The 27,434-nt window shown below is 41.0% G+C and overlaps 1 protein-coding gene across 1 annotated transcript; it reads right to left on the bottom strand.

Moving 5' to 3' along the window:
• Window positions 1-471: 471 nt before the first annotated feature.
• Window positions 472-27,109, bottom strand: LOC112215141 (coagulation factor XIII A chain-like). The gene is made up of 14 exons (XM_042299905.1): window positions 26,956-27,109; window positions 22,875-23,057; window positions 20,231-20,479; window positions 16,481-16,593; window positions 16,231-16,338; window positions 15,273-15,444; window positions 6,910-7,057; window positions 6,267-6,376; window positions 3,315-3,403; window positions 2,967-3,129; window positions 1,961-2,239; window positions 1,362-1,522; window positions 748-917; window positions 472-613 (listed from the first exon to the last, which is right to left on the bottom strand). The coding sequence occupies exons 1-14, from the start codon at window positions 27,107-27,109 to the stop codon at window positions 472-474; spliced, it is 2,241 nt and encodes a 746-aa protein (XP_042155839.1).
• Window positions 27,110-27,434: the final 325 nt, after the last annotated feature.

The raw sequence follows: 27,434 nt of genomic DNA on the forward strand, positions 1-27,434 counted from the left end.
GAGTTTGTGAGTTCAAAACCCAGCTGAGGACATGTTGAATAATAATTACTGTATAAATAAACATACACAATGTAATTATGTATGTCAAATGTACATTGAAAACACTATGTTAAAAGAACTCTTTGTGTATCCTAACGACTCAATTTTGTTTGCAGGGCATCATCTGTGGAATCTCATTTGAAAAATATTCACGTGAAAGGTTGTGATCACATGTCAAATCCACATGTAAACGTCAGTGTTCCAAAAAAACATGGTTTCACATGATTTCCCAGGAGGACATTTCACCTGTGAATCATGTGTCTTTTCCGTAAGGGGTATGTTATTTGCTCGCCCTCACCTTCTCATAAGCTAGATGGAATTGCTTATCCAGCAATCAAATCCTTTCAGATCTATACAAGAGCCTCTATTCGTCAATGGTTCTCCGGTCGATGGCAGGCGATTAGCAGGTGGGAAGGGCTTCCTGTGCGATGATCAGGCCTGGATGCCGATGGCCCAATTGCCTTGCACATTCCCAAGGACCGAGCAGTCCAGGACAGCATAGACCATTGTATTCCCAGACCTCGTAGGGACAGAGGACTCCATCCAGGTGATTGAGGTGCCGGTAGCGATCTCACTACAAACACACACACACACACAAACACACAGATTGACATACTAAACAGACTACATCTGTTTTTGTGAATGTGAGACTAATGTAAGTGTGAACATACTCATGATGTGAGGACTTGGAGTTGTAAATCCTCTTACCTGTACAACTTTTCCCGGTATGAGATGAAATTAGGCCCTTGCATGGCCATCCTCACGTTATACAGGCTGAATGGGAACGGGTTGGTGAACTCCACCTTGACAAATATCTCCTGGTTCACCTTCGCTGGTCCACTCATCTGTTCAAATAGAGATGGTCCATTCACAACAATCTATGGTGATATAAGACATTATAATAATCTAGGGATTATCAACTCCCCTGCGTTGGGAGCATGGGTGTTTTTCGGAATGGCTGCTTTATCAAAGGCGAGGAGAGATGCAGCACTCCAGCAGCACAAATAGGTTTTTAATTGGGTACACTACTATATTAGCTCTTGGGGAAAAACCTAAATACATTTCATACATACTTTTACGGAACACTTTAAAGGATAGTTCACTCAAATTACAAAATTATAGTTTTCCTTAACATGTCAGCAGTCTATGGACAACGTAAGCGAGCAATCCATGATTTGATTTTGTGTACCTGGTCACTGTGACCAAATTACTGCTGACACGGTAAAGAAGATGATGACATTTTTTATTTGGGTGAACTATCCCTTTAAGGGAGGAAGGAAATACATCCTAATAAAGAGGACTAATGAAACTTCCAGACCCACCGCAAAGGCCAACTCGGGGCTTTTCAGGTTCACTATCTGTATGGCCATCAAGTCCTGGTTGTTCTCCATGCTCTTGGCCGTCACCACAAAGCGGAGGCTGGATTGGCAACCCAGCTTGGGCATGTAGTTCTGGGCCAGCACGACCACCTGTATCCTCGACGCTGTTGGTTTTAGGGAGACAGAGTTTTGACAACGAAACAAATTCAATCAACAACAGGAGCATATGTTTGGCAGAACATAACTTTTGTAATTATTACTTGATAATTCATATTTGGATTATTTGGGATTCACCATTGTTTACCATTTGGTACCAGGTTGTTACCTGTAAAGTCTTTTGAGGTAAGTACTAGAGAGCATCCCATCGTTACCTCACGTTCTCTTACAATACAATACATACACACACCTGCTGAAACAGGACGTTGCCATAAAGCTGTAAAAGGACTGCAAAGCATTTTCTATAAACTGTTGAGGATTTTATTTCAGAGGAGGGGTCTGAAAGCTTTGCAGGACTATCATACAAAGTTGTGATACATGGAGACAAGCCCAAAATGACCTACAGTACAGTAGGTATGTGAAGGATCACCCTGGTTTCTACTCACTCTCCATGGGTTTCAGAGTGACGTCAAAGGTCTCCTGCTTGAACTGAGCCCTTTGGATGTTGGTGTAGTAGATTGTGGAGCCAACCAGGAGGCCATGGATGGTGCGTGTGTCTTCACTCAGGTTCCTGAAGACCACAGCCATCTGGAAGTTCTGGCCAATCTTCACACGCTTCTGCGGTATCTCCAGCGTCATCTCCACGCCCTGCTCATCGTCATATTGCAAATGCGCCTTGTAGGTTCTCCCGGCATTCTTCATGGTCTCCTTATCTTTACTACTGCCTGTGTATGTGTGGGACGTTGGAGGGGAATAGAGTTAACATGGGACTGGTGGCTTAGGCTGGTCTAGTGATCTAAACCGCTCTCTTCGGAATACATATATCGCTGCAGCAAAGGTTAGAATCCGGCCCGCTGCTATTTTAGCAATTCTCTTCTATCTTTTCTCTCTCTCTATCAAATAGAATAGACAGACAAATATGAGAGGACTGGGACTACCACACTCCTTAAAAGAACAACCATGGGACTGATATGAAACTCTTGGCAATTTTATTTCACCTATAGGAATATACTGTATATACTGTACAGCTGGGGACCTCCACATCTGGCTTCTTCTGAGGCCAGCCACCCTGACAGCAGATGAAACTGAGGAGTATTTCTGTCTGTAATAAAGCCCTTTTGTGAGGAAAAACTCATTCTGATTGGCTGGGCCTGGCTCCCCATGGCTGCACTCCTGCCCAGTCATTTGAAATCTGTAGATTAAGGGCCAATACATTTATTTAAATTGACTGATTTCATTACATGAACTGTAACTCAGTAAAATCATTGAAATTGTTGCATGTTGCGTTTATATTTTTGCAAAGTAATTTGAAAAGCAGTAATAGCAAAGTCATTTCTATACTTCATTCTTGTTGCATTAGTTTCATGAGACACTTTGCAAACTGCCAATAACTAACTTTAAACATGCAGTTACACCCTTGCCAGCCTACTCCGTTGTCCAGGTGCCACATACCTTCTGGGTATTTGTACGTCCCTGTAATGTCCATTGGCCCATAATTGTTTCCACCAATGGACTTTGTCAGGATTTTCATGCCGACATAAGTTGTGTCTACGCTTAGTAACTCAGTTTTCCCAGTTTGTGAGTTTAGCTTGTATTTGTAAACGTCGCTATTCACCTGAGGTTAAAAGAAAGAGATCAATGTGAATATGATGATTGATTTTAATAAAATAAAATGTAGTGCAAGTTATAAAGCATAACTGTGTTACGCTTCATCATGGCATAGAGTGACGATGAAGTCATTATGGCTGAACATTCAACAGAGTGTTACTGGTCAAGCATAAAGAAGACGTATTGTTTTACCTCAGCAAACACAAACGGGGCATCAAATTGATAGCCAAGCATTCCTTCCTTGATGGCTTTGACAGAGCAAGGTCCACAGCGGTAATATCCTGCAAAAACAATATCAACAACCCATGACCCTGTCTGACTTTTAAAAGAATAGTTCACGTTTCAAAAATGTTTGCTTATTTTCGTCTTCCCTATGGTGCTGTTATTCAATCCAAACGGTTTTGATATTTTGTTAGCTGGTTATTTAGCATCTTCTAGAATATATTGGCTAGCATTTCTGGAGAATACAGCAAAGCAATTGGAAACGGATTGTATTAATTATCAGGGTTTTGGTACATTTTCAAGATGCAGTCAATGCTTTTCAAAGCCATTTAATTAATTTTAATTATTGCCTGTACAATTGCGGAATAATATATTGGCACCCTTGCACTTTTTATAAATAATTCCCAATTTATTCTAAAATGAGTTTAGATTTTAAAAACTATTTGGTGAAATGACATGGACAAAATTATTATCACCCAAGAGCTAATACCTGGATGCAGAGGTTTTGGCCAGATAACTGCCAACAAATGCTTCCTGTGGACATCAATGAGCTTGCTGCACCTTTTATTGGATCCCTAAAACTGCTGCAAACTGCTCCAATTCTGCAATATTTTAGGGATGCCTTCTACCAACTGCTGTTTTCAGTTCTTGCCATAGATTTTTGATGGGATTCAGATCTGGACTCAACACTGGCCACTCCAAAATAGTCCAGCTTTTCTTCTAGAACCATTCCTGGGTGCTTTCTGATGTGTGTTTTGGGTCATTGTCCTGCTGGTTGACCCAAAACCTTTGACAGAGACTCCTTTTTTGGACACCGATGACTCCCAAATGTCTCTAGCAGAGGAGATGCTGTCATTCCATATTATCATATTTATCTGCAATCTGTAGGGCTGATCATTTTAGTTATAATTTTGCATAGTAATGCATCTTAATCCTTTTTTCACCATCAGTCACAATCCCTGCAGCCCACAGACAAGTTTTCCTTTTCATGACTCATCTTTCACTGAGTCTGAAGCAGAGGGATCTGGCCCACAGATTCAACATCCACCAGCGGACTGTGAGCTGCATCGTGACAACATGGGGCAACTTTCTTAACACATTTCTTTGTTTCAGCCCCATATGGAGGCTCTGTCAGTGAGGAGATCCTGAAGCAGTCCGACATCGTTTCTCTGCTGAAACCAGCGATGGCCATAATGGTGGAAAAAGGTTTCCTTGTGGATGACTGTGTGCCCTGTAAGGTCTACAGACCATTTTTCCTCTGAAAGAGAGCACAGACGCCAGCAGCAGAATTCAGGGAGACGCAATACATCTCGGCTGATGGTCCCTGTGTAGCAGTTGACTTGCAGAGAGAAGGAGCACAAGCTGTTTGACACTGTCATCCCTCTCACCATCACTGGAAGCATCAACCAGCTCTACACCTTTGTCTTTCAAAATCTAAAGCCTTATACTTCATAACTTTAGGAAATAATAACAATTGCTGAAATAATCACAGATGTGGTGAAGACGTACAAAATGTGTTTAATCTTTTAAGACTAAAAATCATTAGAGACAAACAACAAGAACTGGGACTATTACATAATGCTCATTCGGGAGCTAACATGGCTGCCATGGAATATTGCAGTGTTATGTGAAGGCATCACAATGCAGAAACCTCAATGTCCCAACTCTCTAAACACATGGCTCTGGATATATGAAACAAGTGAGTTGGGTATCTTGTTTTGCAACACAACACATTCTAAAGTAAATATTTTAAAAGTATGAGAACAGCCATAAACATAGAAAGGGCCCAAGAACATTAATTTCAGATGAAAAAATGCAAATGTGGAAAAATATACCCCGAGGTCAATAATTATTGGCACCCTTGATAAAGATGAGCAAAAAAGGACTGTATAGAATAAATGATACTAATACAAATACTGAGCTACTGTATATTGTATAAAAATATATATGTTCTATTATACTAATACAATTGCTTAAAGAAAGAGAAAAAACTAGCTCTATTTTCATGTTATCTGACCATACAGTAGCATCACCTAGAGTTTAATAAATGGCATTGGCACATGGATTGGAAACAGCGCTATGGTCAGATGACATGAAAATGAAGCTCTTTGGCCACGCGCACCAGTGGTGGGCTTGGTGTTGAAAAACAGAAGCGTATGCATAAAAGTACCTCATACCCATGGTAAAATAAGGTGGTGGATTTTTGATGTTTTGGGACTATTTTGCTTCCATTGGTCCTGGGGCCTTTAAGGTTAATGGCATCATGGACTTTACCAAGTACCAGGATATTTTATCCAAAAACCTGGTTGCTTCTGCCATGAGGCTGACACTTGGCTGCAAGTGGATCTTCCAGCAAGACAATAACCCCAAGCACTAATCAAAATCCACAAACAAATGGTTAATTGAGTACAAAATCAACATGTTGTTTGAATTGAAGAGGGCAGTCCATAAGTGCAGACTAAAGACAACAAGGATCTGGAGAGATTCTTTATCGAGGAACTGTGGTCTAAGATCACTCCTAATGTGTTTGTTCTCCAATCTCATAAAACATTGAAGAAAAAGGCTCAGTGTCGTTATCCTCGCAATGGGAGGGTGCTGGAGTATTGAAAACAGGGATGCCAATAATTTTGACCCTCTTTTTTAGATGGTTTTGTATTGCTTATTAAATAAACGAAATATATTTTGCTGAGCAATTGTATTAGTATAAAATACTGTTATGTTTTTGCATACAATATAGCTCAGTAATTGTATTTATTTAGCCTAGCAGTTATCAAGGGTGCAAATTATCATGGAACACACTATCTTAAATGGCTGCGTTTTCATTAATTTTATTATGCAATTTTGAATCCCATTCTAAGCATACAAAATGTGTATACAGAAGTGAAAATTAGGTCTCTCCCATTATCCTAATTTCTCTCTTACCATCACTGGTTTCCTGGGGGGTTGAATCCACCACCTGCCAGCCACCTAAGTTCTGGTATGCAGGGAGGTCAAATCTGGACAAGTAAGCCTCATTCCAGCAGTGGTAGTTCCTGTGGAGACAATGCACATCTCTCAATAACACTATCTGGCATTTTGCACCCATCAGGAACACTATCTGGCATCCTGCGCCCATCAGGAACACTATCTGGCATCCTGCGCCCATCAGGAACACTATCTGGCATCCTGCGCCCATCAGGAACACTATCTGGCATCCTGCGCCCACCAGGAACACTATCTGACATCCTGCACCCATCATGAACACTATCTGGAATCCTTCACCCATCAGGAGCACTATCTGGCATCCTGCACCCACCAGGAACACTATCTGGCATCCTGCACCACTCAGGTACACAATCTGTCATCCTCCACCACTTAGATACACTATCTGGGATTCTGCACAATCATTTTCTTCTTGGAGCACAATGATTTAAAGATAACAGGGACATCTAGTCCATTTCACCCCCCACCATGCTATGACTAAACTGTTTTTACAGTACATACAGTGAAAGATAGGATTATAGAAACCTACGTTCTGGGATTTCATTTTCATTCAATACAAATGGATAAGCAGAAATATAACTACCAGATTGAGTCTCTGGTGAGGCGCTCGTTCAGTTCAAGTACATTTCCCACTGAGTTGAAGACGAGATCTGTGACTATGTTCCCTGTGTTGTCGTGGGCAGAGTTGAAGTTGGTGATCACCCTGGCAGGGATGCCCAGACACCGCAGAACTGGGGCAGGGGAGGGGACACCATTAAAAAGACTTGGCAATACTTCAAAATAAGCATATATTAATTAACATGCAATTGTGAACATTAATAAATGTTTAACTAATACATTAAATGTATTCAATCAATTGATTAGAGTAGATTTATGAATATAACTTTCAGAAGTGTGTTTTACTTGCACAGCAGTGGGCCTTGTCTGAGGAAACTGCTACCTATTTTTTTCTGTCAATGGTACTAGTCACCTTAATTACACATTTTCTACATCTCATGCATACCTAGAAAGTGGCCTATGCTCCAGACTAGTCAGAAAAACGGGATTTGTGTATTGAGCTATGGCTTAGCATAATGAGCATGGCCTTATTTTTATTACAGCATACTGGATGACTGTCACTCATATTCTGTTCACCAAGCTCAATAAAACAGCGACTACACGATACAAAAATGTTCCCTGAATTAAAGTTTGCAACGTAGGTGCACAGGTCGGGAAAATTTTGAGTAATAAAGGTGACAGACTGTGACACATTCAATACCGCCTTGCACACTCAGCATCTAGCTGATCTAGGGTGTAATATATTTTCCCCCCTTTTGTTCCGTTTCCTTCAGTTAAAAAATTATTTTCAACAGAATCGCCGGAATGAAAACACCTCTTATCACACAGCCACATGAAAACAGCATGATCACTTTACTTGTTGTTTACAGTTGAAGTCGGAAGTTTACATACAGTTAGGTTGGAGTCATTAAAACTCGTTTTCAACCACTCCACAAATTTCCTGTTAACGAACTATAGTTTTGGCAAGTCGTTTAGGACATCTACTTTGTGCACGACACAAGTCATTTTTCCAACAATTGTTTACAGACATATTATTTCACTTATAATTCACTGTAACACAATTCCAGTGGGTCAGAAGTGTACATACACTAAGTTGACTGTGCCTTTAAACAGCTTGGAAAATTCCAGAAAATTATGTCATGGCTTTAGCTTCTGATAGGCTAATTGACATCATTTGAGTAAATTGGAGGTGTACCTGTGGATGTATTTCAAGGCCTACCTTCAAACTCAGTGCCTCTTTGTTTGACATCATGGGAAAATCAGAAGAAATCAGCCAAGACCTCAGAAAAACAAATTGTAGACCTCCACAAGTCTGGTTTATCTTTGGGAGCAATTTCCAAACGCCTGAAGGTACCACGTTCATCTGTACAAACAATAATATGCAGATATAAACACCATGGGGCGACGCAGCCATCATACCGCTCAGGAAAGAGACGTGTTCTGTCTCCTAGAGATGAACGTACTTCGGGGCGAAAAGTGCAAATCAATCCCAGAACAACAGTGAAGGACCTTGTGAAGATGCTGGAGGAAACAGGTACAAAAGTATCTATATCCTCAGTAAAGCGAGTCCTATATCGACATAACCTGAAAGGCTGCTCAGCAAGGAAGAAGCCACTGCTCCAAAACCGCCATAAAAGCCAGACTACGGTTTGCAACTGCACATGGGGACAAAGATCGTACTTTTTGGAGAAATGTCCTCTGGTCTGATGAAACAAAAATAGAACTGTTTGGCCATAATGATCATTATTATGTTTGGAGGAAAAAGGAGGAGGCTTGCAAGCCAAAGAACACCATCCCAACCTTGAAGCACAGGGGTGGCAGCATCATGTTGTGGGGGTGCTTTGCTGCAGAAGGGACTGGTGCACTTCACAAAATAGATGGCATCATGAGGGAGGAAAATGATGTGGATATATTGAAGCAACATATCAAGACATCAGTCAGGAAGTTAAAGCTTGGTCACAAATGGGTCTTCCAAATGGACAATGACCCCAAGCATACTTCCAAAGTTGTAGCAAAATGGCTTAAGGACAACAAAGTCAAGGTATTGGAGTGGCCATCACAAAGCCCTGACCTCAATCCTAGAAAATCTGTGGGCAGAACTGAAAAAGCGTGTGCGAGCAAGGAGGCCTTCAAACCTGACTCAGTTACCACCAGCTCTGTCAAGAGGAATGGGCCAAAATTCACCCAACTTATTGTGGGAAGCTTGTGGAAGGCTACCCAAAACGTTTGACCCAAGTTAAACAATTTAAAGGCAATGCTACCAAATACTAATCAAGTGTATGTAAACTTCTGACCGATCTGAAATGTGATGGAAAGACATAAAAGCTGAAATTAAATAATTCTCTCTACTATTATTCTGACATTTCACATTCTTAAAATCAAGTGGTGATCCTAACTGACCTAGAACAAGGAATTTTTACTAGGATTAAATATCAGGAATTGTGAAAAACTGAGTTTCAATGTATTTGGCTAAGGTGTATGTAAACTTCCGACTTCAACTGTATATCATTTCTTCTCGTAACTATCTTACAAGCTCTCCTCCTCTCACCTTTTCCCTTCCCTTGTGGACTCCAGTGCACAACACAACAGCTGTGGGTGACCAGGTGAAAAAACCTTTCCAAGCCAAACCATATCACGACCGCTAACCTCTTTAGACAGCCTGTATACTGTAGTTGTCATATCATTGTCAACTAGAAAAAATAGAACTAACACATTAGTTGCTGCTACAATCATGCAGTACAGTGTACAGTCAGAAAGCAGTTTAGCAGTTACACCAGCGGGCTCCAAAGGCAATAAATTAATTAAACCAAAACAGTTCCATTGATGAAGTGTGTACAACCCTCTCAAAAATCTAAGCAGAGCTCATGCCTTTGGTACAACTTTTTTCAAATCATCATTAGAGGCGCATCATGCAGACTTACAATGCATTAAAAATCAAAACATATTCCCAAACATTTGTATCACAACTAACGTTGCATGAATAACTAAATGAAGCAACTCGAAGTGTCTGTTTCTTTGTTAAGTGCTCAGCAAAGAACAGCAGCATGTGCGCACTCCCTCAAATCTTGGAGAAAATACCCTTTCTGTTTTATTCATCTATGTGCCTTTAGAGGCCATGCAATTCATTACTCATCTTTAAAACAAAAACAATTTAGGTAAACAATAATGAAATAGAGGGACAGATTAATAGCAATAAAAACTTTCCCGTAGAGGCACAGAATATGTTTGAGGATAAACAAAAAGAAATTAAGGAACTTATTCAAGAAGTAATATATTATTAAAAAAATATCAAACTGGATGGAATGTGAGGGAAAAATGCACCAAATAATTTCATATCTTCAACATTGAAATGCTACCAAAAATAATTTACTGAAACTTGTTACAAATAACAGTCACCCATGATTTACCAAAGAATATTTTGAAAGAGGGAAAGTACTTTTAAGCATACGTTTTCATTTCAGTCTCCTCCATCTCCAATATCCAACATTATTTTCTATTAATAATGCAAAATGAACAGCTGTACAGAAAGACTCATGTGAAGGCCAAATTAAAGAGGAGGAACATCTTGGTGCAAGTCCAGGAAAACCCTATGCCTGGATGGCATACCAAATCTTTTTTTAATGTACTGTACTCAGAGGACCGTTTTATTAGGATGTTTTAATCACTCCTATAAAACTGGTAGATTATCAGATACTCAACCAGGTCTGACTTCATTATTACTGAGGCATAACCCAAGTGGTAAATATATGAAGATCCAGTCCATAAAAAAAATTGGAGGCCCCTTACACTAATGAAAAATACTAACAAAAATGCATAGCGCACAGAATATTTTTTTAATTGTTGGATATTATTCCATATAGATCGCAAAATACTTGAAAAGAGATTTTTGATGTACAGATTCCATGGCACATGGTTTATGAACGGATACACAAAACGATGCTGGATTCTAAACGTATTGTTTTTCAATTTAAATTACTATACAAAATTCTTGCAACCAATAGAATGTTATACTGTATAAATGAGGGATACAACCATCCCAGATCTACAGATTTTGCAGAGAGACAGAATATTCTGCAAAGAGACAGAATATTGTCACGGACGTCCTCCTCTTCATCTGAAGAGGAGAGGCGAGAAGGATCGGAGGACCAAAATGCAGCGTGGTCTGTGTTCATCATGAATTTTAATAAAGAAAACACTGAACAACATCAACAAGGTTGATGAAATCCGAGCAAGGGTAGCATTCCAGAGGGACATCAGAGACTGTAACGTTCTCTGCTTCACGGAAACATGGCTAACTGGAGAGACGCAATCCGAGCGGTGCAGCCAGCGGGTTTCTCCACGCATCGCGCCGACAGAAACAAACATCTTTCTGGTAAGAAGAGGGGCGGGGGCGTATGTCTTATGGCCAACGTGACATGGTGTGATGAAAGAAACATACAGGAACTCAAATCCTTCTGTTCACCTGATTTAGAATTCCTCACAATCAAATGTAGACCGCATTATCTACCAAGAGAATTCTCTTCGATTATAATCACAGCCGTATATATCCCCCCAAGCAGACACATCGATGGCTCTGAACGAACTTTATTTAACTCTCTGCAAACTGGAAACGATTTATCCGGAGGCTGCATTCATTGTAGCTGGGGATTTTAACAAGGCTAATCTGAAAACAAGACTCCCTAAATTTTATCAGCATATCGATTGCGCAACCAGGGGTGGAAAGACCCTGGATCACTGTTACTCTAACTTCCGCGACGCATATAAGGCCCTGCCCCGCCCCCCTTTCGGAAAAGCTGACCACGACTCCATTTTGTTGATCCCTGCCTACAGACAGAAACTAAAACAAGAAGCTCCCACGCTGAGGTCTGTCCAACGCTGGTCCGACCAAGCTGACTCCACACTCCAAGACTGCTTCCATCACGTGGACTGGGAGATGTTTCGTATTGCGTCAGACAACAACATTGACGAATACGCTGATACGGTGTGCGAGTTCATTAGAACGTGCGTTGAAGATGTCGTTCCCATAGCAACGATTAAAACATTCCCTAACCAGAAACCGTGGATTGATGGCAGCATTCGTGTGAAACTGAAGGCACGAACCACTGCTTTTAATCAGGGCAAGGTGTCTGGTAACATGGCTGAATACAAACAGTGCAGCTATTCCCTCCGCAAGGCTATCAAACAAGCTAAGCGCCAGTACAGAGACAAAGTAGAATCTCAATTCAACGGCTCAGACACAAGAGGTATGTGGCAGGGTCTACAGTCAATCACGGACTACAGGAAGAAACCCAGCCCAGTCACGGACCAGGATGTCTTGCTCCCAGGCAGACTAAATAACTTTTTGCCCGCTTTGAGGACAATACAGTGCCACTGACACGGCCTGCAACGGAAACATGCGGTCTCTCCTTCACTGCAGCCGAAGTGAGTAAGACATTTAAACGTGTTAACCCTCGCAAGGCTGCAGGCCCAGACGGCATCCCCAGCCGCGCCCTCAGAGCATGCGCAGACCAGCTGGCCGGTGTGTTTACGGACATATTCAATCAATCCCTATACCAGTCTGCTGTTCCCACATGCTTCAAGAGGGCCACCATTGTTCCTGTTCCCAAGAAAGCTAAGGTAACTGAGCTAAACGACTACCGCCCCGTAGCACTCACATCCGTCATCATGAAGTGCTTTGAGAGACTAGTCAAGGACCATATCACCTCCACCTTACCTGACACCCTTGACCCACTCCAATTTGCTTACCGCCCAAATAGGTCCACAGACGATGCAATCTCAACCACACTGCACACTGCCCTAACCCATCTGGACAAGAGGAATACCTATGTGAGAATGCTGTTCATCGACTACAGCTCGGCATTCAACACCATAGTACCCTCCAAGCTCGTCATCAAGCTCGAGACCCTGGGTCTCGACCCCGCCCTGTGCAACTGGGTACTGGACTTCCTGACGGGCCGCCCCCAGGTGGTGAGGGTAGGCAACAACATCTCCTCCCCGCTGATCCTCAACACTGGGGCCCCACAAGGGTGCGTTCTGAGCCCTCTCCTGTACTCCCTGTTCACCCACGACTGCGTGGCCATGCACGCCTCCAACTCAATCATCAAGTTTGCGGACGACACAACAGTGGTAGGCTTGATTACCAACAACGACGAGACGGCCTACAGGGAGGAGGTGAGGGCCCTCGGAGTGTGGTGTCAGGAAAATAACCTCACACTCAACGTCAACAAAACTAAGGAGATGATTGTGGACTTCAGGAAACAGCAGAGGGAACACCCCCATCCACATCGATGGAACAGTAGTGGAGAGGGTAGCAAGTTTTAAGTTCCTCGGCATACACATCACAGACAAACTGAATTGGTCCACTCACACAGACAGCATCGTGAGGAAGGCGCAGCAGCGCCTCTTCAACCTCAGGAGGCTGAAGAAATTCGGCTTGTCACCAAAAGCACTCACAAACTTCTACAGATGCACAATCGAGAGCATCCTGGCGGGCTGTATCACCGCCTGGTATGGCAACTGCACCGCCCTCAACCGTAAGGCTCTCCAGAGGGTAGTGAGGTCTGCACAACGCATCACCGGGGGCAAACTACCTGCCCTCCAGGACACCTACACCACCCGATGCTACAGGAAGGCCATAAAGATCATCAAGGACATCAACCACCCGAGCCACTGCCTGTTCACCCCGCTGCCATCCAGAAGGCGAGGTCAGTACAGGTGCATCAAAGCTGGGACCGAGAGACTGAAAAACAGCTTCTATCTCAAGGCCATCAGACTGTTAAACAGCCACCACTAACATCGAGTGGCTACTGCCAACACACTGTCAATGACACTGACTCTACTCCAGCCACTTTAATCATGGGAATCGATGGGAAATGATGTAAATATATCACTAGCCACTTTAAACAATGCTACCTTATATAATGTTACTTACCCTACATTGTTCATCTCATATGCATACGTTGATACTGTACTCTATATCATCGACTGCATCCTTATGTAATACATGTATCACTAGCCACTTTAACTATGCCACTTGGTTTACATACTTATCTCATATGTATATACTGTACTCGATATCATCTACTGTATCTTGCCTATGCTGCTCTGTACCATCACTCATTCATATATCCTTATGTACATATTCTTTATCCCCTTACACTGTGTATGACAGTAGTTTTTTTGGAATTGTTAGTTAGATTACTTGCTCGTTATTACTGCATTGTCGGAACTAGAAGCACAAGCATTTCGCTACACTCGCATTAACATCTGCTAACCATGTGTATGTGACAAATAAAATTTGATTTGATTTGATTTGAACACTGAAACACACTATACAAAAACAATAAACAAAATGACCACCGTGAAGCTAATGAGAACTGTGCTGACACAAGCAATCAACATAGACAATCACCCACAAACAAACAGTGCAACCCAGGCTACCTAAGTATGATTCTCAATCAGAGACAACTATTGACACCTGCCTCTGATTGAGAACCATACTAGGCCGAAACATACAAATCCCCAAATCATAGAAAAGCAAACATAGACTGCCCAACCCAACTCACGCCTTGACCATACTAAATAAATACAAAACAAAGGAAATAAAGGTCAGAACGTGACAAATATTTAGGTAATTTGTTTTGGTACTGTTCATGTTTACCTTGTTTTAGGTCGCAGGTTCAGGCAATGGCTGAATAATTATTGTTAACTCTGTAAATATAACTGCTGGGTGATTTAAAAAGCCATAGTCAATCCACCAATAATATAATAATACTCAAAATGTTTCTCTTTAATTTACAATCTGTAGAAACTATGAGAATGGAAAGGTTCAGAACTTTTGTGAAACATCACATTACAGTTGAAAAATATTTGGCAAATAGAAATTAAAACTGGACGGTCTTCAGAAATAGATGGGAGGGTTTGAGGTTTTCTGAAGGATGGGATTAAAAACCAACAAAAGAGAACTATTTTAAAATATACTGTGTCTGTAAAATGTATATAGTATGTATAAGCTGGAAGTAGAAGCCTAAGTGTTGTTGTCCATTAGTTTACTCCAAGTAGGGGAGGGTGGTAAGGTTAAGGCAAAATAATAAAGGAAAATATATTTTAAAAGATATATATTGGAGATTGAAAATGATGCAGAAAATTATATTGATGGAAGCCACAATCCATCTGCAATATTAAAGCTGATCTACCCTCTAATTTTAAGGCAACCTTTTCTCAGTTGAAAATTGCAGTTTATAACTGGATGGGCCTGTTTTCTATTGCCCATCAATCCCTCAGTGGAATTCACAGGTAATTTGGAAGACACATGACCTATGTTGTGGGGTGGGCATAATAATGTTGACTGATTTTGAAAATGAAAAGGGAATTTAATCAGGCACTCACAGGTGTTGAACGTCCCGGCGTAGACCCAGCACTGGGCGAAGCTGACGGGCCCTTTGTTGACGTACTGGAGCAGGATCTGGTCACTGCCAATCCAGAAGGTTGGTGCAGTGCCAAGGGAGTAGTCATCGCTCCAGTTGCCCACCAAGACCCCGCGGTCATCCTGGGAGTTCATCTGGTTCCACAAGGAATGGAAAAATATATAGAAAACCCCCCAAAGAGATTAGTGCACCAGGTATAAGGATAGGTTAGTTTGAAATGAAATGTTCAGAGTAATTTGATAAAAGCATGCAAAAGGAAATTGAGTGTTTAATTAAGGCCAGGTACCGGGGTAATTGTTTCCTTTATTCATATCACAGTTAACCTTTACCAGTTTAATGTAGACACAAATATACACTTGTTTTTTTCACACTTTCCTAAAATATTATATCAAAATAATCTAGTGAGGCAATATCTCATTCAATATGTACTGTATATGTGTAAGGACCGACGCTGGAGATTAGAAGCAGGTACGGGGAGTTGAACATTTAATATGGAACAGACAACAAACAGGACAGAGACAGAGTCAGAACCGGGTATGCAACGTCAAACGAACATTAATCCTGAAGCAGGGAACAGACAGATATAGGGGAGATAATGACACAGGTGTTGAGTCTAGGTGAGTCCAATAATCACTGATGCGTGTGACAGGGGGGGAGGCAGGTGTGCGTAATGATGGTTGCAGGAGTGTGTAATGCTGGGGAGCTTGACGCCTTTGAGCGCCAGGGAGGGGGAGTTGGAGCAGGCGTGATAATATGTATAGTATCTACTGCGAATCACATTCTGTGGATGTAGACTGAAGTTCAGGTTAAATGCTTGGTACATCTTGTGGTTGTGAAAAGCACTTGGCTCTTAGTGCTTAAACTAGGGCTCATTTTGGAATTTGTGTAGTGTGCTTATGTTATCTGCAAATATCACTCACCATTGCAGAGCCTATCCTGCAGACTTTGACAGCATCGCCTCTGTTTACTAGAGGCATGTGTGAGTCATCCAAGATTTTGATACAGGCATCAAGAATCCCTTCCACAAACTACAAGAGAGAAATATAGCCCCCAGCCTCAAAAAAGGAACAATAATGACACAAATGTAAATGTGTGTGTAAAGTATACAGGTATTAAGGTATTTGATCTGTGTGTATGTGCGCGTGGGGCATGTGTAGTCTTTTAATGTACCTGACCATAATACCATTGTCTTCCATCACCTGATTCCTCCTGGTATATGTAGCCATTTTCATTCATCACATACTCCTGCCTTTCTTCCTCATTGGGCATGTACACTTCATCATCTAAAGAAATCAGAAATAAATTGCAGCCTCATTACCAGAATCTGGTCATCTGTTACTTTAGATGTGACTTGTAAGGATGAGAATTGGATGTTCATCATTGATTTCTAATGCCTGACCTGTGTCTACAAATTAATTTGTGTCACGTGAACTAATTGAGACCGTGGTCGCATGTCCTGGAAGGAAGCCACGTCCTGTTGAGCTCCGTATGCTGTCTGGCGTCCAAGTCTTTGCGTTCACACAGCTGATGTTCCACTATCGGAACCCTCCTAACGGCGCATTACATTGGCGGCAGCTGTGTTTTGAGCGTTTTTAACGTCTATGGAACCTGTGTCTTCTGAAGTTATCGCTGGACTAAAGTGACATGACCTCGCTAGGCTGCATGCATGCTAGCCAGGCCTACTCTAGCCCTATGGAGCAAGCATACGACGAGAAGCATGGGCAGCTTTCTCTGCACTATCATCTCCCTCACTGCTAGCTTATTGGATGGGCGAACAGTGAGTACTAGACTGCCCACATGTCTGAAATGTCATTACCAACTAAGTACATTTTACCCAGACTTTTACACATATTGGACTTTCCTTTTGCTTTGTGGACGTGATGGGAATGGGGCTTCTCCCGCCATTCTGGACGGGTGTGAGCCGTGGATTATACAACTTGGATGCGACAACAATTCTAACTACTTGGCTGCATGGAGGCACCCTCGAGTGGGAGAACTCTGCTCTCCGACCGGCTGGTTACCCATATGGGATGGATGGAGCTGTGTGGGAGAACTCTGCTCTCCGACCGGCTGGTTACCCATATGGGATGGATGGAGCTGTGTGGGAGAACTCTGCTCTCCGACCGGCTGGTTACCCATATGGGATGGATGGAGCTGTGTGGGAGAACTCTGCTCTCCGACCGGCTGGTTACCCATATGGGATGGATGGAGCTGTGTGGGAGAACTCTGCTCTCCGACCGGCTGGTTACCCATATGGGATGGATGGAGCTGTGTGGGAGAACTATGTTACCGGCTACTGTTTGTGTGAGGGACTTTTGTATGAATGTGAAACCGAAGGAGGCCTTGGTGATGTGTTTCCCATATGACTGTGGGCCTGCTATGTGCATGTGGACCGCGCCTGATCCTCTTTGATGGTTTGGTGAAAAAGTTTGTTTAAAAGAGAAAATATGGACTGAATGTTATTTTACAGTGTTGTCGGCTTTTGACATTTTGTATTTTGTCAGTAGAATTTTGCATTTAACTGTGGAGCTTTAACAAAAATAAAATAAAAGAAGTGACTCAATGTTTTTCTTTTGTGAATCAAAACATGCTTTTCATGCAGGCTACAGTATCTCATCACTGTCAGATTTTTTTGGGTGTCATGAATCAACAAATTAAACATTTAAATATTTCCCAAATGTTCTGTTCCTAAACAAGTATAGTGTATGTTTTCTATTTACGAAACAACAACATTTCTTAGTGGGAGGGGGACGAATGTTAGGATGAGAATTGATTTTCATCATTTAATACTCATGTCCAAGTCTTAGCTTTCATATAGCTGATGTTCCACTCTCCGAATCCTCCAACCGGCGTGTTACAGCATGTTAAAAATGACACATGCCACCATGAATTACACTTGATAACATGTGTTTCTCATGTGATTGCATGTGATCACAAGCTAATGTGATAACTTGTGTTCACATGTAAAAGCAACATGTGATAACTTTGAACTACACATGTGAAAACATGATACCATGTGAAATAAATGTGACAACATGGTGATGCAAATTTCAACATGCGAAAAATGCAAATTGTATTTTCAAGTGAAAGTTGTTTACATGTGAAAAATGCAACTCCACATGTGAGAGTTAGAATACTCAATTCAGGTGATGTGAAATGTTCTTTTTTTTAATGTGAGAAATCACATTTTTAAGCGTTTTCAGTTTCACATATGGTGTCTCTTTTTTATTTACATGTGATAATTTCAGCTCAACATGTGACTTTTTTATTTTCCTCATGTGGATAATGTGAATTCACACGTTAAAAAATAAAGGGGAATGAAATTATATGGGGGTTTCAAAGTAAGTGGTACGATGTTCAGATAAAATAAATACTTTTTACACTAATCAAGGATAATGTGATTCCATTTGACATGATCACTTAGTACTGACTTTTCAATATGACCCCACCTGGGATTTCAACTCACAACCAATGGATTTGGGGTACGCTGATCAATCTGCAGCGCTGCACAGTCTGTACTGTAACGTTCCTCTACACTTTCATTACCTATAATACATCTCTGCACATGAGTTCCATCTGAATATTCTCTGATCATTGATGATGTGAGTGGTTTTCTGTATAGTTGTCATATGTTGGTGGGGCATATTATTATTGTAAATATGTTTTTTCTTGAGTGTATTTTTAACAAAACTGGGATTAAATTGACTTAAATCCAAATTGTTGGAATACAGGTTAAATCAGTCATTGAATAAGACGTGGTGGAGTAGCAGGAATATTGGAATACCTTCAACTAAGAGGTTGCGAGTTCACATCCCAGGTGAGGACATGTTGAATAATAATTACTGTATAAACATACACAATGTAATCATGTGAAAGTGTTAACTATTTACATAGTATGTTAAAAGCACTGTGTATTCATCCTAACTTCACATCTTTTGTTTGCCGAGTGGTACGGATACAGGTATCCTGTGTCTGTGTGTATATGTATCCTGTGTTGTTTTCTCTCCTTCTCCCCTCACAGGTGAAAATTATCACTCCCCAATCAGTCACCAATCCAATCATCAATCAGAAGACACACCTCCTCCTGTTTCCTACCCTATCACAGTTCCTTTCCCTTGGTTTAAAAACCCCATCAGTTGTTTGCTCTAGAGCTCAATCTCTCTGTAAATGCCATGTCTGTAGGTCTCTGTGTTTCACTCTCTCTTTGTGTATTAACATCTCTTTTGTTTTGAGCACCTCCATAGCACTTTTTCATCACCTGTGAGTATTGTTATGGTGTTTGTTTGTATGGTGGGAAAAGGGGAAATCAAGACAAGTCGCCCATGGGCATACACTACCCGTAGGTAGACTTTGTTAAATACACTAGTTAGAAATGGGCGGACCATCCACTGTATTTTTGGTTAGTTAGCTATTGTTAAAGTAGGCTAGTCTAGCTTAGGGGTGTTTTTGAATACTTATTGTTTCTTTCCTTGGGTCCAGCTCAGCCCCTTTTCCTGCTCCCCCCATTACCGTGTGTTTACAAATAAACCCTGAGTTTGACGGTATAATTTCAGTTGTCGTGGTTATTTCGTTCTCACTTTTACTTTGTCACAATTATAATTTGCATGAGTTATGTTACGGGTCTCATTACCATCCTCCCTAGACTGTCGGGCCAAAAGGGATTCGTAACACCGAGGCATCACCTGTGAAAAATATTATCGTGAAAATTTGAATCCACGTGTGAAAGGTTATGTGAGATATCATCACTTTAAGTTTTCAAAAAAAAAACAATTTCACATGATTTAACATTGAATGTCACATGTGAATTCATGTGATTTTCCATGTGTGAAATCATTTGTTTTTTCCCGTAAGGGGTGTATAATGCATATGTTTTATCTTATCTTAAGCGGTCCGAAGAGGACAAACAAAGATTCCACTCACTGGACGCCCAGGCGTTGAACAGGAGGTAGAAGTCTGTTCCAGAGTCCTTTTGTGTCCTTGAGATTCCATTGGACCCGATGACCGCCACACTCGTGTAGTACTTCCCGATGATGGCATCCGCAGAAGGGGTGATGCCCACCACGCACGCATCCCCTTGTTGCTGTATTATGCGGCCGGTCCAATTCCCAGTTTGTGAGCCGCCAAAGGAGATGATGATCTTTGTGCCATTCAACATGTAGGTATTGATACCTGAGGGAGAAGGTGACATGACAGGGGAAACGTCAACACATGTAGACACTCATGTTTCCACTGCACTCTTAGTATTTAATATGATGTTATGTGGTAACAATCAATACTTTCTGGTACATTCTTCAAATAATTAACCTCAGTTGGTAACAAATGGTACCAAGTAGCTACTGTTTTAATGAGTATTGAAGAAACAAAGCAAGTAAATCATAAGTTATTACTGTGTAATTATTGTGTTACCATGACATTTATTTTATAAATACCTGATAATTTTCTGTACTGTAAAATAAAGTGGCACCCAAAAAATAGTTAACAACACATCAACCAACACAAGTCAAGGTCTGCTCAATATCACAACAACATTACAGAAGATACTGTTGTCAGTAGTCTGTGCAGCGCGACTGCAATAAAGGTGACCTGGAATGCAACAAACCATCAGAAGTGGAAAAAGTACTCAATTGTCATACTTGGGTAAAAGTACAATCTTTACATCAAATTTCTTACATTAAACAAACCAGACGGCAGGATTTTCTTGTTTTTTATTTATTTATGGACATCCAGGGGCACACCTCCAGCTCTCACACATCATTTACAAATGCAGTATTTGGTTTTAGTGAGTCGATCAGAGGCAGTAGGGATGACAAGTTTCATTGATAGGTGTGTGAAATTGACCATATTTCTGTCCCGGCTGAGCATTCGAAATGTAATGAGTAATTTTGACTGTCAGGGAAAATATACGGAGTAAAAAGTACTTATTTTCTTTAGGAATGTAGTGGAGTAAAAGTATAAATAGCAATGAACAGCTACTCAAAAGTACTTAAGTAGTACTTCAAAGTATTTTTACATAGTTACTTTACACGACTGCAAACCATTAACTGCAGATGGATTGCTAGGGTATGCTGCTCTAGCTGCACATATTTAAATTCACATACTCTATCTTCATAACACTCTCATAATTTCAACAAGGATGATGCATGTCCATTTGCACCATTATTTTAGAAGTGCCTCACAATTACCACGCAACCACTCTCTCAAATCCATCTCTGCTTAGTTTTTTTATGTCCTATTCTCAAAACCTTTTGAACACAGTAAACTACAAATTTCACAGCAGATGTAAGAGGACAACACCACATTCAGGGAGATAAAAAATATATTGAGCATGAAAGCTTTTTCAAGGCATAAGTGAAAGGTAAGTCGCTTGAAGGTAAAAAAAACAATGGTGTCATACTTCTTAAGCAGCCATTTTGCTGTTGTTCCTATTTTGTTTGTACTTAGTTGACATATTGCAGTTTTGTAGCTGACACTAAAGGGCTCGATACAATCCGTGTCGCGGAGGTTCCGTGGTATAATACGATTTAAATTTAAAAGCAATGTTCCTGCGTTTGTGGAGACTGCATTCACAGCAAACGCTGCCATCTCAATCGGAAATTACCATTCAATTTCAATCGCGTTATTCCCGCGGAACTTCCGCAATATGGATTGAATCCAGCACATAGAGCGGCAACTCTTTTTATCAATTCCCCTGTGAGAATGATGTAAGCATTCAGTATAATGTGTGAAAGAGACCCTGGCGTCACGCCCTGACCTTAGAGAGCCTTTTTTATTCTCTATTTGGTTGGGTCAGGGCGTGATTTGCGTGGGCAAATCTATGTGTTCTACTTCTTTGTTGGCCAGGTATGGTTCCCAATCAGAGGCAGCTGTCTGTCGTTGTCTCTGATTGGGGATCATACTTAGGCAGCCTGTTTTCCCCCTGAGTTTGTAGGATCTTGTCTTTGTATAGTTGCTGTTTAGAGCTACAGAGCGGTACGGTCGTGTCGTGTTTTTTTGTTTTGGTGTTCATCTAAAATAAAGAAAGATGTACGCTTACCACGCTGCGCCTTGGTCTCATTCCAACAATGGACGTAACACCTGGACACATCCCTATTTCTACACCCTTCTTCCGAAGTGTGCAGTTGCACACTCTCTTTCATGGATTCAACAATAGCGGAAACTCCCTAAATCCATGATGGGAAGTGTGCAAGAGCACACTTGGGGAGATGTTTGGAGAATCGGGAGGCACCCCAAGGTTACTATCAACAGACGTTACAGATGTTTAGATGGGAATATGTCAATAATCTGTTTTTCTTTCAACTTGGCACTTTTATATATTAGTGTTTCTGATTGCCTACAGAGGTTAAACACAGATGACAGAGAGAAGACTAGGAGAGGAACAATTTTAGTATTGAGATGCAACTTCACCTCTAACACACCGACCACTCCCATTAAAACTATTATCAAATGGTGAACACTATAATTCATACATCACCGTCAGTGAAGTCAAGCAATGCATGTAATTTCATGTTTATCCAGCAGAAAGGAATGTACACTACATTGGTGGAAATGTGTAAAAACGTCTTACCAATGTAAAACTCAATCTGGAAGTTGTCACTGGGATTTACGGGCTGGTTGAACTGGAGGGTCATCTGAAACTCTTGGGCTCTGCGGACGATGAGAATGTTGTTTTTGCCTTCGTACAAGTGACAGTGGTGGTCGCTCTTGTTCTCATTTTGCATCATGTCCACTCTCACACATTCCAGGGTGGCTGCAAATAAGGAGATTACAAGCTAAATAATGATGTTTAAATAACCAGGTAACAAACGTAAAATCTTTTGGATTAAACTTTTTGGGTAAAAAGGGTGCTTTTCAGGATGTCAGGTCTGAGTGTGAAGTCAAAATGGGAACAAGGATTTCTGCTGACCACTTCGACCGTGCAGAGTTGGCACACATATACAGCAAATTCTCCATTGATAAAACAAGAAATTAACACTGAGTGTTCAATCAAAACTGAAACAGTTGAGTCTGTGGACTCATGTAGACACCAGAACAGTGGTAAATTAATACACTGCTTAGTGTAAAGCCTTATTAAAAACATTTCCCGGAGTGCCTTGCTTTTCAAGTAAATTGTCGATTTAACACCCATGACTGTATTTGTTAGTGACAGAGACATGATTGTTGCATTCATCCAATTTATGCCCTATACGTAGAGGAAAGGGTACCAAAAGGTTTTTTTGCGGAGGGATGGTTTGGGATGTTTGACTATAATGTGTACACGTTGATTGGTTGGTACATTTTATGCTACACAAAACTAAATTACATACAGTTTTCTAAACTAATTCAATCTGTTAGTAATTGGATGTATTTTACCAGTTACTGAGATGGTTGTTCCAGTTTAGGTGATTGAGGAAGACGGTTTTTAGGAAGAACCTTTACATGATAAAATGGTTATTGGTAGAACCCTTCATAGGGGGTTCAAGGTAGAACCATCTACGTAGGTTTCTTTGAAGAACCCTACATAGAGGGTTCTAGATAGAACCCTCTACAACATATTCAATCCAGCACCAAAAAGGGTCACCCTATGGGGACAAACCGAAGAACCCTGTATGGTTCTACTTAGCACCTTTTTCTAAAAGTGAGATCCTAAGTGAATATATATTTTTTATATATATTATATAACACAATACCATGTGTTCTTCCTAAGGCTTTATTTTGAAGGCTTAGTTTTACCCTAATACAGCTATTGATGTTACGTTTGATACCGAAGCTAAGAGGCATGTGTCAAAATCGCTAAGCAGTTTACTTCGAAGCAGTGTGTCAGTGCCTCTGACACTTTATCAGAAGCATGTGATTAACGATGTCCAAAGCTTTGTTTTGTCGATCAACCATCTGATTGGTTTGGTATTAGTTTTGGTCAAAGAGAAAAAGACTACCCTGCGCAAACGCTACGGCAGCGTTTCCCAAACTCGGTCCTCGGGACCCCAAGGGGTGCACGTTTTGGTTTTTGCCACAGCACCACACATAATTCAAAGCATGATGATGATGATGGTGATGAATTCATTGGTTGAATCAGCTGGGTAGTGCTAAGGCAAATAACAAAATGGGCACCACTTGAGCTCCCTAAGACTGAGTTTGGGAAGTTATCAATAATTTTTCAGCATGCTCTATTGCAGGTAGTTCTTTTTTCAATTGTTTGTTTTAATATCTATTTTTGTGCAGGTTCATTGATTGATTGATTGATTAGTCTTATGCTACACAAAGATACATAGTTTTCTAAACTAATCATAACGATTAATTCGATTTTTTTCCCCACTCCTTACAGAAATGTTTGTTGCAGTTGAAAGGTTTTAGGTAGTCTCTGCACAATGTTCCTAACTCTGGCACTCATTCCGAATGCAGGTTGTAGGTGAATAAAAAAATCTAACTATTGCTTATTCTAACTATACATCACTTTGCTAGTCAGCATAATGTGACTTGCAAAATTCTGGTAACTTTCCCAAAACTCCCAGGTTTCCAGAAACCCTGGTTGGAAGTTTCCTGGAAACAGAAAAAACAAAATCCTTCAAAAACAAATTTTGAAACTCTACTTGCAGGCCTGGTGTGGCCTGAGGTATGAACTGGGATACAATAATGCACTTATAACTAAAGGTGCAAAGGATGACCTTACAGTGTACCACTACAGTGACAAGTGTTTGTACCCCTTTAGGAACAAATCTAAATCTGAAACTCATGGTTTACAGTAGTGATGGGGAAACAAAGCTTCTTGAAGCATTGAGGCTTTCCAGCCAATTGTGTTGAAAATAGGTTCATTACTAGATGCTTTCATCAACACAGTGTAGGCTTGTGGCGCCGTAGCACGTGCTCACTGTGCTCACTTTCCAGCTTCAGAGATTTTTGCAATTCGTTCCAGTCATGGGCAGCAGAGAACTGGAAGGAAAGACAACCAAAAGAGGAATTGGCTCTGGGGGTGACCAGTGAGATATACCTGCTGAAGCGCGTGCTACGAGTGGGTGCTGCTATGGTGACCAGTGAGCTGAGATAAGGTGGGGCTTTACCTAGCAGAGACTTGTAGATAACCTGTAGCCAGTGGGTTTGGCGACGAGTATGAAGCGAGGGCCAACCAACGAGAGCGTACAGGTCGCAATGGTGGGTAGTGTATGGGGCTTTGGTGACAAAACGGATGGCACTGTGATAGACTGCATCCAGTTTGTTGAGTAGGGTGTTGGAGGCTATTTTATAGATGACATCACCGAAGTCGAGGGTCGGTAGGATGGTCAGTTTTACGAGGGTATGTTTGGCAGCATGAGTGAAGGATGCTTTGTTGCGATATGGGAAGACTATTCTAGATTTAATTTTGGATTGGAGATGCTTAATGTGAGTCTGGAAGGAGAGTTAACAGTCTAACCAGACACCCAGGTATTTGTAGTTGTCCACGTATTCTAAGTCAGAGCCGTCCAGAGTAGTGTAACATCACTAGTTACAGGCCATATCAGACATGCAAGTCACATTATGCTAATTTATAAGGCTATGTGTAATTCCTATTAGAATTCAGACAGTGTGTGGATATATCCTACTCTTCAAATGTGTTTCATCTGCAACCAGTATTCAGAATGACTTGAAGAATTGACAAGACACATTTATAAAACTACCCAAACCATCTACCTAAACCATCAGTAATGGGTGCAATAAAACCAAGTAACATATTGGATTACTTTAGAAAATGTTTGTAATTTAGATTTCAGTAGCATAAGATTAATGATACTGAAACAAACAATTCAAAAAGTCTACCTGCAATAGAGCATGCTGGGAAATATGATAATGATGTGCATGGTTATGAGCTTCAGGCCCCTGTGTTAGGATAAAACTAGGCCCTCAAAATAAAGCCTTTTAAAATACATAATTGTATTGTATTGCTTTATATATCTCTCTCTCTCTCTATATATATATATATATATACATATATATACATTAATCGTAAAATATTTGCTTAGGATCTCACTTGGTGGATGAATGCAACAACCATCTATCTGTCACTAACCATTTATCTGCCTCCCAATTGGTGCTGCATCTCAGTGCTAGAAGCATCACTACAGACCCTGGTTTGATTCCAGGCTGTATCACAACTGGCCATGATTGGGAGTCCCATAGGGCGGAGCACAATTGGCCCAGCGTCGTCCAGGTTAGGGTTGGATGGGGTAGGCTGTCATTGTGAATAAGAATTTGTTCTTAACTGACTTGCCTAGTTAAATAAAGGTTCAATAAAAAAAATCAAATGCAGTCATGGGTGGTAACTCTACAGTTTACTTGGAAGGCAAGGCACTCTGGGAAATATTTGAATAAGACTTTACAATAAGCAGTTTCTTCATTTAACACTTTTCGATGTCTATATGGGTCCACAGACTCTGGTATCAGTGTTGTTTTAACACTCTTAGTGTTAATTTATCTTTTTTTTTAACACTGAAGAATTTGCTCTGTAATGTGTGTTGATCTCATTTATCATAATCGGCCAAGGACTGGGGTAAGAAATGGTGATGCACATTTTTTTGTGTATGATGAATTACTTACTGATGACAGAGAATTGACTAAGTTCTCTCTCTTTTCTCTCTCGCACATTCGCACGCACACACAAACACATACTCCCAACACTTATTCTATTCATCTTGTACCATCACTGGAGGGGCCATGGGGAATTGCCTCAGCCTCCCCAAAGTCCTCAAACTTGGGAAGACGGTGGTCATCTTGCTCAGCATTGGAGCTACAGATGGGGCTTTCCAGGCGCCCAGGGAAGTTGGACCCGGTACAGTGTGCAGAGGAAGACATGTTGAAAGCAGGGATCAACAGTTTTCGCTGTTCTGTAGATCAAAAAAAATATTTTTAAAAAGTGGTCAAGGAGATATGTATTGTATTTACAAGCAGAAAATGCTTGTATCTATGATAATTGCAAAACATATTGCAACCAGGGCCGCACCCAGGACCTCGGAAATTTGTTCAAAATTAACAAATCGAAACTTAGTCGGGTTCTCAACTACAAATCAAATCTAATTTTATTCGTCCCATGCTTCGTAAACAACAGGTGTAGACTAACAGTGAAGTGCTTACTCAAAGGAACTTTACTGTTGAGAGTTAGGATATCAGAATTCACAAG

This window comes from Oncorhynchus tshawytscha, linkage group LG16 (assembly GCF_018296145.1).
Source record: "Oncorhynchus tshawytscha isolate Ot180627B linkage group LG16, Otsh_v2.0, whole genome shotgun sequence".
Taxonomy (NCBI): Eukaryota; Metazoa; Chordata; class Actinopteri; order Salmoniformes; family Salmonidae; genus Oncorhynchus; species Oncorhynchus tshawytscha.